General features: G+C 47.2%; 5 protein-coding genes across 5 annotated transcripts; 1 reads left to right on the top strand and 4 right to left on the bottom strand.

Moving 5' to 3' along the window:
- Window positions 1–651: 651 nt before the first annotated feature.
- On the bottom strand, window positions 652–3,653 carry EDB82DRAFT_245607 (acyl transferase/acyl hydrolase/lysophospholipase). Its single transcript, XM_025727636.2, has 3 exons — window positions 3,083–3,653; window positions 871–3,036; window positions 652–809 (listed from the first exon to the last, which is right to left on the bottom strand). The coding sequence occupies exons 1-2, from the start codon at window positions 3,335–3,337 to the stop codon at window positions 904–906; spliced, it is 2,388 nt and encodes a 795-aa protein (XP_025582083.2). The 5' UTR covers window positions 3,338–3,653; the 3' UTR covers window positions 652–809; window positions 871–903.
- A 2,042-nt stretch (window positions 3,654–5,695) lies between these two features.
- On the top strand, window positions 5,696–6,690 carry EDB82DRAFT_477723 (uncharacterized protein; the record flags this gene model as incomplete). The annotated part of the gene is made up of 3 exons (XM_025727635.2): window positions 5,696–5,747; window positions 5,809–6,418; window positions 6,471–6,690. The coding sequence occupies 3 exons, from the start codon at window positions 5,696–5,698 to the stop codon at window positions 6,688–6,690; spliced, it is 882 nt and encodes a 293-aa protein (XP_025582082.2).
- A 623-nt stretch (window positions 6,691–7,313) lies between these two features.
- On the bottom strand, window positions 7,314–10,719 carry EDB82DRAFT_506872 (uncharacterized protein). The gene has a single exon (XM_025727634.2). The coding sequence runs from the start codon at window positions 10,343–10,345 to the stop codon at window positions 7,412–7,414; it is 2,934 nt and encodes a 977-aa protein (XP_025582081.2). The 5' UTR covers window positions 10,346–10,719; the 3' UTR covers window positions 7,314–7,411.
- An 872-nt stretch (window positions 10,720–11,591) lies between these two features.
- On the bottom strand, window positions 11,592–13,366 carry EDB82DRAFT_506871 (pectin lyase fold/virulence factor). The gene is made up of 4 exons (XM_025727632.2): window positions 12,777–13,366; window positions 12,499–12,730; window positions 11,956–12,447; window positions 11,592–11,902 (listed from the first exon to the last, which is right to left on the bottom strand). The coding sequence occupies exons 1-4, from the start codon at window positions 13,164–13,166 to the stop codon at window positions 11,625–11,627; spliced, it is 1,392 nt and encodes a 463-aa protein (XP_025582080.2). The 5' UTR covers window positions 13,167–13,366; the 3' UTR covers window positions 11,592–11,624.
- Window positions 13,367–13,615: 249 nt separating this feature from the next.
- On the bottom strand, window positions 13,616–15,525 carry EDB82DRAFT_464384 (major facilitator superfamily domain-containing protein; the record flags this gene model as incomplete). The annotated part of the gene is made up of 2 exons (XM_025727631.2): window positions 13,616–14,471; window positions 14,522–15,525. The coding sequence occupies 2 exons, from the start codon at window positions 15,523–15,525 to the stop codon at window positions 13,871–13,873; spliced, it is 1,605 nt and encodes a 534-aa protein (XP_025582079.2). The 3' UTR covers window positions 13,616–13,870.
- Between the last annotated feature and the right edge of the window lie 937 nt (window positions 15,526–16,462).

The following is a 16,462-nucleotide window of genomic DNA, read 5'->3' as shown; positions in this document are numbered from 1 at the left end:
CTCATTTTCGTCTAAACTTGACTAAAGTTGAACACTGCATTGATAGCGCTTACAGGGCTTGACTGCATGGTACTCGGACCTTTTGGTCAGTTACTCTGCAGACCGAGTGCGAGGCATTGAATCAACCAAGACATTTTACACTAGAAAACTCCAAAAGCCAAGATACGATCGACACTTTTTGTCTTGGGTTCTTTGATCCATGCAACGTTGATCTTTTGACCAGTCAACCATAACGGAAGAGAATGAAAATATGGAATGTATTGTCTAAATAGTGAATAGCTCATATCTTTCCGATCGTGATGGCATAGATCTTTGTACAGATGCGAATAACAAGACTATAATAGATTTGCACTTGTGTCGAAACATGCTCCAACCCCACGAAGTACTGATGGTTGCTAATGGACTTCAAGAGCCAGACTAGCGGTATCAATAGTTTTGCTGCAAATACAGCACAAACCATTGTCAAACTAGAAGCCTCTCAGACAATGAAATGTTTCACTCATTCCAACTTGGCATTTCTATAGAAACTGTTTCCCAGATGTTTCCTCGTCATAGAAACAGTACCTCAAGGGCCTCGTCTGTATCCCAAGTGACCTCTACGATTGAGACAAGGCGCTCATTACCAGAGTTACCAGACACAACTAGACCTGCACTTCAAACGCCTACATTTCAACCAAAAGCCTCTGAATAAGATAAATGCTAGTATAATTGGTATATCTAATCACTGCAGTAATATGCAATCATGCCATACCGTACCCATGCATCCAAACACCAGAAAATAATTGACACGCTTCATCAACAATGCTACCCTACAGAGACATGCCTTCGTTAGTAATCCTACTATATGCTCAATACCCTGTCATTATTTACCCTTGTCTCTCTACTTCTTTCTCTATTGGACTCCTAGTCCCATAGTATCCAGCCCGCACGCGCTGCTGGTCCAGGATGAGGTTCCTCTACAGTCATTGCTTTGTTTGGAGTGTCCGCCAATTGATAAACTTTGTATGCTTCAACGTCACTCGCATCTGTATCCTCTCGGTGATCGCTCGAGGGAAGGTTCTCGCTCATCTCTGCTTTTTCTGTCGCAGAGGCAATGCAATCTTGTAGTGTAGGTTCCAAAGGTTCTGGCGTCGCCTGTTCTGACCCATCAGAGATGCTCTCTTTAGGGCTTCTTAATGGCGGTGTAATAGGTTTGGAGAAGTTAAATGTCGTGTTTACTTCTTCTGCATCGACAACAGCTGATAGCGTAGCTCGAGTGTGAAGATGAACTTGAGAGCGCGATGCGCGCTTGAGGCGAGAGGGCTTGCGTTGTGCGACCGGTGACCCAGATCGGCGACGAGATTCCATCTCAATGCGCTCTTCCTGTTCTGTCTCGTCATCTGTAATGGTGCTTGTATCCAGCAATAGCCATTGCCTGGGCGCGACATGTAAGCTGCTTCCAGACTTGCGACGATGTCGCTTCTGGTTCTTCACCTCAGCGGGAGGCTCAATGACTGTCTGCCCATCCTTGATTCTAACAGGTAGTTTAAGCGGAATGTTTCCAGCGGTGACGTTCAAACGTCGAAGATCACGTTGACTTTCTGAGAAGACCACTCGGGCGCGAAGTCTATGTACAGCTCGATCTAACGCCAACTCAATCGCACAACGGTCGCGTACTCGGCTCAATTTGGGCCATGTCGCACGCTCACCCCTGAGGCAAGCTCGCATCATGAACTCAGGGCTGGGATTGCGTAGTAACCGAGGCAGATCATTGATACCCATATCGGGAAGAATGTTGATATCGCCAGAGTACTTTTGACTGAGGACACTCTGGACCTTTGTGGTAAGGTTGGGCATTATACCCAGCTCAGCCAGAAAATGAAGTCGATGCAACGCTTCATCGCGCGCAAGCGATGTCATTTTATACACCCAATCGTAGTTATCGCCAGTGGTCTGTTGTGTATGGTCGGGCTTTCTGACAGGCGACAAGTGGTCATCCTTGGAAAGAAAAGGCACAACATGAGGATTGACCTGAGAAACGATAAAATGGTTGACGTTGAACATTTCGGATAATCGAGTCATTGGCAAGTCATTGTCCACAGACCCATCAATCCATCGCTGGGGCGTGGGGTTCCAGGGTTGATGCTCGCCTGTAATCGGATCCTTGACAAGTAGAGGTGCAGCGTTAAAGACAAGCGGAACAGAACATGAAGCTGCGACTGCAGACCAAATCATGACATTTGGAGCCGTCACATAATTGAGCAGGCGCGGTAATTCGTACATGGATGCAGTCGACACGCAAATATTGAGAATGCGGCGCGTTCGGTTGTAGGCTTCCTGAAACGTCATGTCGCCCATCAATCCTCGCATCACCCGGGTGAGATGCTTGATGTCAGACCAACTTCCCTCTGTCAGCAATCTGCGCAAGTTACTCCAAACACCATCTTGGCCACTCGGATCCTCGAACACGGCAAGATCTCCGTATGGAAACTCTTCAATAAGGAGCGGAATTTCTTCGTCGGTTCGTGTGCACATGGCGGCGCAGACGATGCTCCCCGCGCTTGCGCCTGAAATGATTCTTGGCAGCAATTTCGCTTCGAAGAGGGCCTTTAGAACACCAATATGCGACATGCCAAAGGTGCCGCCCCCGGATAGGAGTAATGCGCTTCGGCCGTAGCTTTGTCGGGCGAACAGAATGCCTTCGAGGAGGTCTCTGTTTTCAATGCTTTGGTCGAGCCGGCTTTGTGTCACGACGGCATCAATTGTTTTAATTGTTGACTCGACGTATCGTTCGATAAGACGTTTCGTTCCCGTGTAAGAGTGTCGGTACAGATCAACGTTGTCCATGCCGCCGAGATCGCGAGACAAAGCCGTGCGGATCAAGTGCATCATTGTGTGGACGTCGCATTTCGTTCGGGCATCGTCCAGGGCATCGAGCCGCTCTTGAATCAGTTCGGGGTTATAGTCGCCTGTGGAGGCATCTCGCTTCCATTCGTCGTTGCCTTCGAGGCTGTCTAGTTCTTTCGCTGCAGATTCCCATTGCGCATGGGACTCGGCCTGGATGGTCAGTCAAGAATACAAACCAGGGACACGAATAACGTACATTTTGCATGCGCAAGCACAGATTTTGCTTCCTCTCTTCCAACTGCTTGATCTTCAAGCGCTGATCTTCTGTTAAGCCATCTTTGCACCACTGCCATGTATCGTTCGCCTGTCTGATGGCCTTTTGTAGGGTGTTGACCACAGGGACCGAAGATACTGGAGGTCTTTTCGCTTTCGTATTTGACTTTGTAGGAGGTTTTGTAGATTTGTTGTAAAGAGAGGGAACCGCACGGGTTTGTAGTAGTAGGTCGGACATGGCGACAGCCTACGCGCGAGAAGCGCAGGTTCGGCGGTCGTTTCAGAAGTGGGAAGAGGACGATGTTATAGCATAGCAGGTTCGTTGAGTGATTCCGTATGTATGGTATAGAGTCAGAAAGGAAAGTCGTGAGAAGTCGTCGAGTTATGAGCGTTATTCTAACAGTCGTCGGGTATCAAGAATCGGGGTCACAAGCCAACAAACAATTGGAGGTGCGTAGCGGTCGCGGAAGTGGTGGGGGTTGAGAGAGCAGGGGGCGCTGAGACAGATGGAGAGGAATAAAAGGCTAATAAATGTACAGGTAATGAACAAGGACGATCTTTGAGGCGTAATAGTAGGTAGTAAGCGTTGAGAATGTTGGATATTGACACAGAATCAGAGTTTAGAGAAGGAATTCCTTGAGTTTGCGAAGCAAATGGAAAACATCCATGGAATCCAATCTTCCAGCGAGAGTCCACTTTCCGAAAGTTAGGCTAGACTACCGGCCTTCAACGTGGGGAAACAGGGTTGATCAGCGACAGTTGTCCACTAAACACCCTGTAATTGCTGATTTGTTCAGCAGGGTTCTTTGACAGCTGAAATTGCTTTTCCCAACAAAAACCAAGCAAAGATACAGATATCACTGTTGTTGTCATGTACTGTCTGTCTTTGAGCCTCCGTAACACATCTGACCTCTTGCCAACCCAAAAGAAAATAAAACATGCATTTCAAGGCATGCTCACCGCTAAACAAGAGGGCCACAAAACCCAATCACAGCGCTATGCACAGCAGCCCTTACAGCGGCACGTGGTACGCTGATGCAGTGTGGCTACCAAATGCGTCATGGTTTTACATCTGCATTTCCCATTTCACATGTCAAGACTGTTTTCTGCGTCTTTATTGGACCCTCCACGTTTTATAGACAAAGCCGATGGTCGGCAGCTGATTACAAGCAAAAAGTCTGGGGAACTTGCGGGGGAGAAACGAGGTAAGAATACGACTGCAGTGATATGATTACACTTACGGGATGAACAGAAAGAATTCATGGAATGATGACACGGCAATGGCGGCTGATATGGCTGACAATGTCTTCAACGTGACCAGCCCAGTTCATGCACTTGCCCGCACATCACTTTTCGCGTTCCGAGATTCAAGATCTTTTTTTACTTTGTCCATCTTGTTTATGTGCATTCAGCTGAATAGATTTGAGACATCTGGCTGGCCCGTCCGTATTCGAGTGGTTGACACTGGATCATGTGCATATGTTTCCCGTCCGAGGTTCCCCTCCCGTGATGATCCTCAAACGATCGAGATTTGGGTCAGTCCAGATCTGCACTTAACTTTCCAGGCAGCTGAACTTGACGAGCGGTAGAATGATATTCCGTTTCTTCTACTGAGCAAACACTCCGGAATACATGGATAATTTGTCGGATGAATTGAACGACCCCCCGAAAGGTTTCAGAGACTTTAGCAAGTGAGATTACTCAATAGGCATACACTGGCTATTTCTCCGAGACCTGGGACCTTGATGAAGTATCGTGGCGGGTATCTGTGGCTACAACTGGTCTAAGAGGTTCTAGCCTGACATGGAAGCTCCAGAGTCTAGACTGGATAGTCTTCAATCTAACCTTTGTAGGAGCTGTGTGTGACGCAAAGTCTGTGGCTGTAGCTATCCTTTTGCTTGATATTGGTTGGCTTCGTCTTATTCTTGTTACGCGTTGCTTGCATACCTATCTTCTGTGTTACTGTTATTGAACCAGGTACGGCGGGTTACACAATAACAGGGGAGCCTCATGTCAAAGCTCAAGCTATAGCTCCAGCAGGTAAATCACTGAAAACATGATAACTTCAGCGGTCTTTAACCCCGATTACAAATGATTGATGCACCAAAAATACTCTAAATAGAATTGCAGATCATGGTATTAATTAACTGTACCACGATACAATTAAAACAAACCGAAACGCGTCTCGTCTCTTCCCCTCTTGGTGTTACACACACAAAATTACGTAGTAGTGACGCCTCTTACACACGATAATTGCAGCATGCGAATGCAGTTCGTCTTCCCCCCGCATCAAAAAAAATACCTGCTTTTCTGTGTCAAACACCCGCAATCGACATGTCATTGATGACGTTGTGTAGTATTTGCTTTGTTTTCTTTTACTTCCTCCTGAAGTAACCGGAAACGAAAGGAACGCCTCAGGCGACGAATGCGGCGTAAGCTTCCGCCTCATCTTGCTGCCTCGTCTCTCCTCCTCTCCTCTTTAAAGCTCTTGGGTCCCAGCTCTTCTCCACGTCTTTCTAACACTTCTTAGCTTCATATCACATTGACCTCGACTACATTGAAGGAGAAGACTTAACTCAACAGTTCATTGTCAATCATGGAGGCTTTCAAGACTCACGGAGGCGTCAGTCCCATTCCCACTGTCATCCGTATGTTGTCCACCACTATTATCAGCTTCACCATGAACTCATACTAACACTCACACAACAGCTGAACCGACTCACTACCAAACCATCGGCCACAATGGCGTTCGCGCTCTATGGGTTCTCTTCGTCGCCATGACCGTCGTCTCCGCCATCTTCGCCATTATGTCATGGAACGTCGCCGTCCAGCGCCGCATTTTCTACTTCCTGTCCACCTTGACCACCATCATCTCTGCCCTTGCCTACTTCGCCATGGCTTCCGGTCAAACCTCGTACTTCAACTGCGCCAGCGTGCGCGACCACCACAAGCACGTCCCCGACACCCACCACGATGTCTGTCGCCAGGTCTTCTGGGCGCGCTACGTTGACTGGGCTCTCTCCACACCCATTCTGGTTGTTGAGCTTTGCTTGTTGGCTGGTGTTGATGGTGGCCACACCATCATGGCCGTCATTGCTAATGTCATCTTTGTCCTCGCTGGTGCTTTCTCTGCTGTCGGACATGCCAACACTGCTCAGAAGTGGGGATGGTATGCTATCAGCCTCATCGGCTTCGTCTTCACCATCTGGCACGTCGCCGTCCACGGCTCGCGAACCTCTCGAGCTCGCGGTACCAATATTTCGCGACTCTTTGGCTCTATCTCTGTCGCTGCTCTCATCCTTTGGATCGTCTACATTGTGTAAGTCCTCTTTGTGCTCGTGTCAATTGAACTCATACTAATAGCATAACAGTGTCTGGGGTGCTGCTGGTGGCGCTTGGCAGGTCAAGGTCGGCACCGAGGTCGTCATCTACGCTGTCCTCGATGTTCTTACCAAGGCTGTCCTCGGCCTCTGGATCATCACAGCTACTCGCCGAAACCGTGACATCGCCCCTGAGATTGGTGGCTACTGGGCCCACGGTGCTGGTGCTGAGGGTACCATCCGTGTTGGCGACGACGACGAGGGTGCTTAAACCTATCTTTAAGAATCTCGATCGCGACCGTGGGGCTTATCCGCATTCGTCACTATATCCAAATATTTTCAGCTCCACCTCAATGGTGGTTGCTTCACGAAACCGAGCCAGCCGGTATGGAAAGAATGATTGGGCAAGAATGTATGGTATGGAGGAGGGAGGACGTTTAGTTTGTGTGTCCATTCTTGCTTCCCAAGGAAGGTAAAAAGTCATGAGTTGAGGATCACGATGGACCAATAGGACTTTTAATGGAGTTACGAGATAAGAGTTTTAGTGAATTACAAGTAATGAAAGCCGTCCAATTATCTCACTCTCACTCGCACAAAGGAGCATTCTGGAAAACACGTCCACGAACCCTGGATCTACCCCATATAACACCCAGTAGTACCCAACACAGTCATGGCGCCAGCTGTCACACGAGCGGGAAGGGGTCTTACTGAGTGGAGACTGTTAAAGCCAACACGTAAATTCCATCCATGTTGGCGTTTTGGCTGTTGCACTCAAACCATAGGGGTTCCATGAGGCCGTCGCAACACTAGCCATATCATATATGGAGCCCCCATCACATCATGTGCTTCTAGAGTCAGACTTTTTACCACTGGAAGTTTCGTTTGAGACATTGTTCCTTCAATATATTAAGCTCAAGTAAACAATTTCATTATCTTCATCATAACTAAAGAAAGCATCCATATCAATCTTGCGCCCCCATTGCCTTTCTGAATCAACCCTGCCAGTTGACACGCTTGTCCCTGAACAAAGTCACCATTGCAATGGGCAACAACTCAGTGTTCACAATATTGAGCCTTCCAAAGCGGTCCACGATATCTCTTCCGTAGAACATAGTAACCCAAGTCCAATAAGCGTCCATATTATTCCACCACCCCGTGATACCCCGAAGGTTCGGCTCCGTGCGCAGCCGCTCCAGTGCACCTGACTGAGTTTCATCAGTATCAACATTGCACTCTTTTGGTCTCTTGAGAAGGTTGCGAAAGACACGATGCAGTCTTCCAGACCCCTTAAAGTGGTCGAAGAAGTATGATTCTCTGTAGCGAGTGAACTCTTGGAAAGGCATAAAGTTATCTTTATCATACTGTGATTCAGGTTCCCAGTCAGGTTCGTCAAGGGAGTATTTCTCCCGCCTGGGCCATCCTTTGGCAAAGAGCTCCTTGTACTTCTCGTATGCGTTGCGCTCAGGTTCCTCGAAATCAAACATGAGTTTGGCAGGGTCGTCGATGAGTTGGTCTTTGATTTGCATGAGAGGGATGAATGGGGACTGCAAGTCGAGGCCACCTAGCTCCATAGGGAAGTAGAGATAGCCATCGGGAATGTCCTTAATGCCGAAACGTTCACCAAGTTCTTTCTTTAGGTACTCGGCAACACTTGTAACTTCACCTCCCGAAATTTTGGTGAATACGTCACGCTCGATCTTTCTATGCGTCGAAAGCATGTTGTCGACATGCTCGCGCCCAAAGCAGTTTGCTGCTTTACCAAAGTTGGACGTAAAAAAGGTCGCAGCGTAACTGTTCCACGCCTGGATGAAGCCAAGAACACTCTTGCGCTTGTCAAGCAGCTGCTTGTGCAGCTCTTTGATATGAGAGTCGACCATGGCCTGGTCAATCTCGAAACGGCCCGTCTTTGGCGACAAGCGTAGGAAGCCCCAGCGGATATCGCCTTCAGGCAGTGACTCGTCGATAGCCAATGTCTTGTTGCTGTCTTTCGAGATCCGGACCGATCCACTCTTTGCGGGATTGATTTCAACTCCCGTCACGGTGATGAACTCATCAACAGTTTCCCATGCCCTGACTGCGACATTGTGATCATTGGACCAGAACCAGAAGTTGTCTTGCATCCTCCACAAGTTGCTTGAAGTGGATTGATTGACAGAGAAATCTAGACAAAACAGAGTAGTTTCGCCAAAAACATCACTGAGCACATGAGAAGCGGGTGTTCCTCTGCAACGTTTACGTGCAGTCGAGTCATCCTCGTCGACAAACTTGAGGGGAGCTTCGAGGAATTTCCTGAAGAAGCTGAGCCAAGTGTCTGATACGCCGAGATACTTCAAAATTGTTAAGACGGTGTCATGTGGTAGCCTTGGATTCCAATCCTCAAATACGGAGTGGAAAGCCGTCATTTCACCGTAAAGATGAGTGTTGATTGTGATCTCGGACGATAGAAGGTGGAGCAATTTTTGCTTCAGAGCCATTGGGCTCCGAATATCGCCTTCATCTTCGCCATCGTCATCGCGGTCCTCGTCCTCGTCTTCCTCCTCTTCCTGCTCAGCCTGATCAACTTCAGCAGACATCATAAACCCAACTGAAGGAGCAGCTTTTCGATATGCCTTACTAGCCAGTTGCCTGCGGGGTGCTTTCCCTCCTGTAGACTTTCGGGCTGTTTGCTTCATTCGCCCTCTCCGTTTCAATGGCTGCGCGGTGCTAAATTGTTCGTACTCGGCCTCTTCCTCGCCATCAGCCGTATTGAGGACTTCGTGTTCATAATTTATGAGCTGGGCCATGAAGTATCTTTCCTCATTAACCTTGTCTCGCTGACTCTGTAGGGAGGGTTCGGTCGCCAGTGGGCCCAAGTAGTAACCAAGGCGTCTCACCTCGTCGATAGTGATATTCTGACGCATCGATTTCCAAGATCCAGAGTTGCGGAATGTGTTGAATGCGGACTTAAAGAAAACGCTCCACTTGACGCCAATATACTGCAGGAATATCGCCTGAAGTAGATCTTCGTGCATATGAATATTATAGATGCCGCTGATCTTGCGCGTCATTTCCAAAGGAACTGGGGATTCCGAGTTCCAGGTCCAAGACTCCAAAGCATTGATGCGCATGTTGAGAACGTCAGCAATCTCTTTGAGAATCATCTCATTTGTTTCGAAATCCTTGAGAACCTCTCGTTTCTCGTTTGATAGGAGGTCAGACGATTGGAGACCTGCAATGACCCATTTCAGCGAGTAAACAGTGAACTGGTCCGGGGTTGAGATGCGTGCTTCATGGTTTAAGACAGACTGTCGAAGCCGCTGCAGACTACTAGCAATGTTCTTTTTCTCTTTGACGCTGACGCCGAATAGGTGGTCCAGATATTTAGTGATGGCGTTAGTGTCAACGCTAGCTGGTTCAAATACAATGCTCTCCCAATCGATCTTGGATTGCAGCTTAGCTTGTTCACCAACATCCTCGAATGCCTCGCCCATTTCGATGTCTGCTTCTTGGTCTTTCTCCTTGTCGCCAGACAGCCACTCAGTCACGAGCTCTCCATAAAGCCAGGCATACTGGTACTGAAGAGACTGCATGTCTAGCTGACGAACAAGCAGCTTCTCCCAATCAGTCAGCATCTTGGGGGAAACAGAGGGGTCGGTCCTGGCTTGACCAATGAAACGATCAAGGTTCTTGAGGTCAATCTCGAGATGCTTGAACTTGGTACGACCAAGAATGACCTTGTTGTCTTTGTCAAGCTTGATGGCAAATGATTTCTTGACACCATCGCTCAGGGCGACAAGACGTTTGACGGCATCATGTTCTGTGTCGATTGAAGTCAAGATAGATATTTTTGCTTCTTCAAAACGAGAGCGACGCTTTGATAGCTCTTGGAGTTTGGTATTGGTAATCTCCTGAAGGGTCTTGGAGAAGACACTACCAGAGGACTCCATGATGTAAGTGGATGGAGGGCTGAGGGAAGAGACCTTCTTCTTGTTGGTTTGATACTGGCCACCAATTATAAGAGATGGAGTATTGATTCTGGAAGATGAAAAGGTTTATAAGAAGGAAGGAGGAGGGAAGGACTGAGAGGAGGCAGGGTAGGATATATATACCTACTAGATAGGTAGTGAAAGGATGTGGTGTCCTCAGGCCACCAGTAGGCAACGAGCTGTGTGTAAGCCAAGAGCGTTCTCTAACCAATGGTTACCACACTTGGTCCGTTTTGCCTGATACCAAGATACTGCAGGGAACCACTGAGCATGCCTGTTCAATCCTATCGGTACTACCTTCTGAGGTAAGTAGGTTCGTTGATACGTGATCAAGACGAAAGGTTTGAAGTTGTCGAGGTGCTCAAGTCAAGAATAGCTGAAGGTGAAGAGAGGTTAGCGTAGATGCTGACTGAGCTTCAACCGGTTGTTTGATTCGTCTGCCGTGTTAGTTAAGTGGAGTTGGATTAGGCTGCACTGTCATCGAAACTGATCTTGATATCACAGAGACGAAACTCCAGCTGAAAGTAAGTGGTTGGTATACACTTGGCTATTGGAATTTACTTCTAGCTTCCAATGAATACTCTGAATTTCAGCCAAGTGGTTATTTATCTTAAAGGAAGAAGAAGTAGAGGCCAGCCACGAAGCAAAGCTCTTATATGTTTGACAATAAGGACTATTTGGTCGTTGTACATGATTTGCAAAACCTGATACTGATTTGGTCCCTTATCTTGAAGCTAAGAATCCTACTAGGTAAAGTTTAAATAAGAAAAGCTTTACCTGCTATAACTCATAGTTGCTTTGAAACTTGACGTTTCAGAGCGGGGAGAAAGTCGGTACTAGAGTTCAGAAATCGTGTAAAACCATCAAATAACTCATAGTGGCAGAATAAGGGATAGATTTGGGATTATGCTTTAAAATTCAAATCAAAAACACTAAAATGAAGAAGGATAGTGAGTAGCAGAAACGCTGCTGTCTTAAATCTTAGAGTACAAGAATAAACAACCAAAGAGTCTAGTCTAAGTCACATAAGTTAACTCACTAATCTCGTCCCTTATACTTACAACGGCCATTTATCTGATACATTGAGGCTTGTATGAGTGTTTTTTGGTGCTCTTATCTCTTTCCGTTCTCATATTCATCACTATCATCATCAAGGCCGCCATCGTAGATATCTCACTACATATATAATACGTTAAATTAACTCTCTTGGTATTTAAATTAAGTCCTGTCTCTCAAACGCTTAATCAAACTTTCTAACCTTGAAAGGGCTAGCGGAAGCTTGGGGAGCCTGGCACTTGTTGGCCAAAGCAGCCTTGCCCTCGGCGCTGGTAGCACTAACACAATCAACACCAATATCCTTGACACCGTCACACAGGAAAACAGGCTTTCCACCGCAGGGGGTCTTGATATCGTAGTTCTTGAACTTGATGTTCTCGCAGACGGCGTCCTTGCTGGACGAGCAGGTCAACCTGGCAACAGCGTCACCGTACTTTCCAGAGCTGTAGCCTGAGAAGTTTTCTATGCAAGGGTTAGCCAATGTGATAAGTAATGAAGAAGTGAGAAAATCTTACCAAAAAGAACGTTGGTAATGTTCATCTTTGAAGGGTATTGGTTGCAGGTGGTGGCGTTGATGTTGAAGTAGCACGAGTCAATGAAAGCGTTGTACTCGTTGTTTCCACCGTAGAAGTTACGGAAGGTGACGTTGTCGATGAAACCATAGCCTACATCAGGTCCAGCCCAGGTCTTGAGACGAGAAGCGTGCTGGCCGTTGAGCATCCAGAGGTTCTCAATGACAACGTCCTTGACGAAAGACATCTCGCCCTTGTACTGGCCAAGAGATCCAATTGATTGACCGTGAGTACCATTGCAGTACATAGTGTCAACGTGAACATCAGTGGCATTGCTCTTGGGGGAGAAGCAATCGTCACCGATATCAACCCAAGCGCGCTCAACCTTGACATGTTCGACATTCAGAGAGTCGAAGAAGTCAGTGTTCTTGGGGAGAGAAGTAGCGTTGTTGGAGACAGCAGTGCAAACAACATCCTTGAAAGAAATATCCTTGGCTAATTACTGTTAGTATACAGATCTTTTCTCGTTGATTTTAGTTTGCTTACAAGTAACAACAAAGTTGGTCCAGCAGGGAGAATCCTTGAAGTGAATGCCCTGGATATCAAGGCCAGTCGCATTCTGGGCGTAGAAGAGAATGGGTCGCAGATAAGCATTATCCTTGTCCAGAATCTCCTTGCCGGCGAACTCGTTCCACCATCTCTGACCGTTGCCGTTCAGAACACCCTTTCCGTAGATCTTGATGCTCTTGCCGCCCCACTTCCAGAACATGATAGAGTTCTATAGCTGTTAGCTCGCATCCATTATCGTTCAAAATCAAACATACCTGGAAAGGATGGGTAAAGGCATTCTTCTGCCAGTAAGCAGTGTCATTGGTAAACTTAATCTCTCCATCAAGATGAACGTGCACATCGTTCAAGAAAGTAAGATCAAGAGGCTTTCCAATGACAAAGGTCTTTCCCTTGGGCAAGTGAAGAGTACCTCCGTTGTTGGCCTTCTTCAGACCCTTGTAGAACTCGGTTGAGATGTCATCACGGTCGTTCTTGCTGTGACGGATAGTGACAACCTTGCGGTGGTTCCTCTTGACGGGGCTCTCGTAGGGATGCTTTGCGCGGAACTCCTCAACGCTACGGGGCACGCCAGCTGGAAGATCAATTGCCTCGGCGATGGCGCCTGCAAAGAGCGAGAGGGTAGTGAGGAAGCTTGAGACCTTCATTTTGATCTTGAAAGAATGAAAGACGAAGAAAGAGCTTGATGAGGACTGTAGTAAAAGTTGTGCGGATTATGGGATGCATTATATAGTGGATTGCTTGGGTCATTTCGGAGCACGGTCTCAATCCATCGCGATATCCACCCCCATTCTATCAAAGTTGCCTCATGCATGTTGAGATGAGTAGTTCTGTTGCATTACATGGTTATACCCCAGATGAACGGTTCTTAGAAATATCCTCCAAGTGTAACTGTTGCGCAATAAGGTATAAGCTTGTTGGAGACGATTGTATGATTGGTGGAGACTCAATTATCCGCGGCTCAGGATACCCGTGGGAATCGATTTCCCCATCTTTAGCTGTCGATCATTCGTTCATTTCACTGGTTGCCCGCCCCCATTGCTCTCAAATTCTAGTCTCCCCCGCAAAGAGAACCCCAACTTATGAGGGGGGCATTGCCGGCGGAAAGTTGCCGGATCGCCTAGGGGACGAAAGATTAGAGATGGGATGGTCTTTGGCGGTCTGGATGCCGAGAGGATCCTTGTGAAACAGACAAGGTCAGGTGGATAAATTCGAAATGCAATTTAACTGATGCACTCTATTCTAGAGTCTATGTTCTACCATCCTGAAACTGACAAGTTCAAATTATTCCTTCTCTATAGGCCGCATTGTAATTCGTCAAGTTAGTTCATTATCATATCCAACATGCACATCAACTTTGGGTCTGCTCAGTAACCTTGCCTTGCTCTCTCCGGGCTTTTTCATCTGCTGTGAGATCACTCTTTGCTGATTCCATCTTCACCGTCATAAAGATAAGCAATGAAGCAACAGCCAATCCAGCCCCTGTCCAAAATCCAATCTGATACTGACTTCGTGCATCAACGTTCTCTGCTCCTTTGATATCTTTTCTCACAGAAACGGCCATCTCGCCAACGCCCAACCAAAAGGCCATACCAAGGTACAGCAAGCTGGTGATAAGAGCACCTGCAACTGCTTGGAGATGACCAGGTAGAGACGTCGTGATAAAGACATTGGTGACGTTGAAAGCAATGTCAACTCCAACTGTGGCAAGAATCATGGCTGGGAAAACAAAGGCCCAGTAAAGGAAACTGTTAGACTTTCCACTGTCGGGGATCATTGCAAAAAGAATGGTTGATCCAAGGAATCCTAGTCCTGAAATTATCAAGAGCAGTCGTCCACTGAGAATGTGAAGGACAAAGCCGCCAACAACGGCAAGGATGAAGCCACCCGCTGCAAGAGGGATGAACCAAGCAGCAGTGAGTAAGGGTCCGATATGCAAGACGGATTCAATACTGTCCAATGGGTCAGTCTGTGCTCCAGAGGTTTCAGGAAAAGAACTTACTAGAAGGACGCGTAGAATAACCAAAGTCCAAAGCAACCGTAGCACATAAACAATGCAAGAATCAAGCGACCCATGTATTTCGTCTTGAACACTTCTGCTGGCATAAGAGGCTGACTAGCCCACCAACCTTCAATGTAGACAAACAATGCCAAGCACACGATCCCAAGGATCAAAGTAACGTAGACATAAGGTGTTCGCCAACCCTGAGGAGCATTTCCACCGTCTGTCAATGCAAAGACGGTAAGTGAAAGGCCTGATACGATAGTAGCACTGCCAAGCCAGTCCATCTTCAAACCAGGCGTAGGGTCTCCATGGCTCTTTGGAATAGTCAAAACACCTGTAATGAAAATACTGGCGCAGACAAAGGCTCCAATGAAGAAGTACCACTTCCACCCGAGGACTTGGGCAGAGAGAGCACCAAAGAAAATTCCAGAGTAGAAGCCTATGCAAGAGAAGGCGCCAAACATACTGAAGACGAGATTTTTGCGAGGGCCAGGGCGATAGATTCGAGACATGATGGCCACGCTAGATGGCAAGAATGCTGAAGGTCCTAAGCCCTGCATTGCTCGAACGGCGATGAGCATAGTGGGATTCTGGCTGAAACCACCGATGATGGACCAGATGATCAACCAGGTATGTCCGCCCAGAAAGATGAAGCGTCCACCATGAATTTCAGCCAGCCGTGCAAAGGGAAGCAACAAAGCTGCTGTGGTGAGATTGATCACGGCAGCAGGCCATGTCCTCACAGAGTCTGGTATCTCGAGCGTGATTGCAAGTGAAGGTAAAATGATATTAAAGCCCGAAACAAAATATTCGCTGACCATCATTGATCCCACGACAGCAAATATGAAGCCTAGCTCGGACCAAAGTGAAGAGAAGCATGCTGGACGCTCTCGGCCTAGACGATCGAGTTCTTTTTGGTCGTAGAGGGAAGGTTCCCGGGATTGAGAATCATTTCGCTCTTGATCGAGAACGCCAGACGGCAGTTCGTCTTTCTCAGTCATATTTCGGTGAAGCGAAAACTTTTGACAAAGATGAAGAAATGTCTTATTGCGTCAAGTTATAGCGAATTTGTTGTGGGTCTTGTGGGATTTAGATCCGCTATCAGACAGAAGGGGTTGGTTGTTCTGTTCTGGAGTTGGACGATTCGAGCTTGACAGATGATGAACAAAGTCGGAACTCATCATCCCTCATCGATTCGGAGTTCCATTATATATCCTCGAAAGATTATAAATCCTCATCTTATCTGAAAGGCATCTAAGCACCTATGACTCGAAGAAGCCTCCAAAGTGGTTCCTGGACATTCGGGCTTTCGGACTCAGCTAGTCCCAGAATGGCAATTTTCCACGGACCAACGAATAAGCTTAAACCAACTGAGATCTCTTATCCCCGGACAGGAGTGGGTGGATATTTGAGAGTCCGACATGGCAACTTGTGGCTTTTCCGTCTTTTCAGTTATCTGCGACAGATACGTAAAGCAATCTGACTCAGACGAACGTGTTTCTATCGATATGTTAAGTCTTAAAAGAGGTAAATAGCTGAGAACCAGTGTCAAGGATGTTCTGCAATAAGGGAGGTGGGACACACTAAAGGGCGACAATGAATGTATAGCTCGTTCAAAAGAACACACCCTGAAGTACACATTGACATTAGAAATGAAACAACTACAGAGGGAATATCATGAGATGTAAGTCAATTGAAGAGTTCTATTAATAAAAGTGCTACTTCTCTATCAATGAATTGATGAATCTAGAAAACACAACCGAATACTTTGAACTGTAGGGTAACATCGAAGCCTCGGCGTGCTTATCAGATTAGATAGCCAGTACTGATAAGGCTCTACGGAAAGTGGAGTGGAACCGTTGTACCTGCCGTGGTTGCCGGGCTGTCACTTTCCAATTAACGCGTGAGGACGCGCACCCCTGCCATGTCCCTTAACTT

The sequence above is a fragment of the Fusarium venenatum genome (genome assembly GCF_020744135.1).
Source record: "Fusarium venenatum strain MPI-CAGE-CH-0201 chromosome Unknown EDB82scaffold_3, whole genome shotgun sequence".
Lineage (NCBI taxonomy): Eukaryota > Fungi > Ascomycota > Sordariomycetes > Hypocreales > Nectriaceae > Fusarium > Fusarium venenatum.
Note: the sequence above shows the minus strand (reverse complement) of the source record. Positions and strands in the feature narration are given on the sequence as shown.

Bases quoted from the DNA above. Each gene is read 5' to 3' on its own strand.
- EDB82DRAFT_245607 (XM_025727636.2), bottom strand. From the start codon at position 3,337: ATGTCCGACCTACTACTACAAACCCGTGCGGTTCCCTCTCTTTACAAC. The intron at 3,037-3,082 runs GTACGTTATTCG...CTGACCATCCAG, and splicing joins TGTGCTTGCGCATGCAAAAT to GCCGAGTCCCATGCGCAATG.
- EDB82DRAFT_506872 (XM_025727634.2), bottom strand. From the start codon at position 10,345: ATGGAGTCCTCTGGTAGTGTCTTCTCCAAGACCCTTCAGGAGATTACC.
- EDB82DRAFT_506871 (XM_025727632.2), bottom strand. From the start codon at position 13,166: ATGAAGGTCTCAAGCTTCCTCACTACCCTCTCGCTCTTTGCAGGCGCC. The intron at 12,731-12,776 runs GTATGTTTGATT...TAACAGCTATAG, and splicing joins CCTTTACCCATCCTTTCCAG to AACTCTATCATGTTCTGGAA. The intron at 12,448-12,498 runs GTAAGCAAACTA...AACAGTAATTAG, and splicing joins GACCAACTTTGTTGTTACTT to CCAAGGATATTTCTTTCAAG.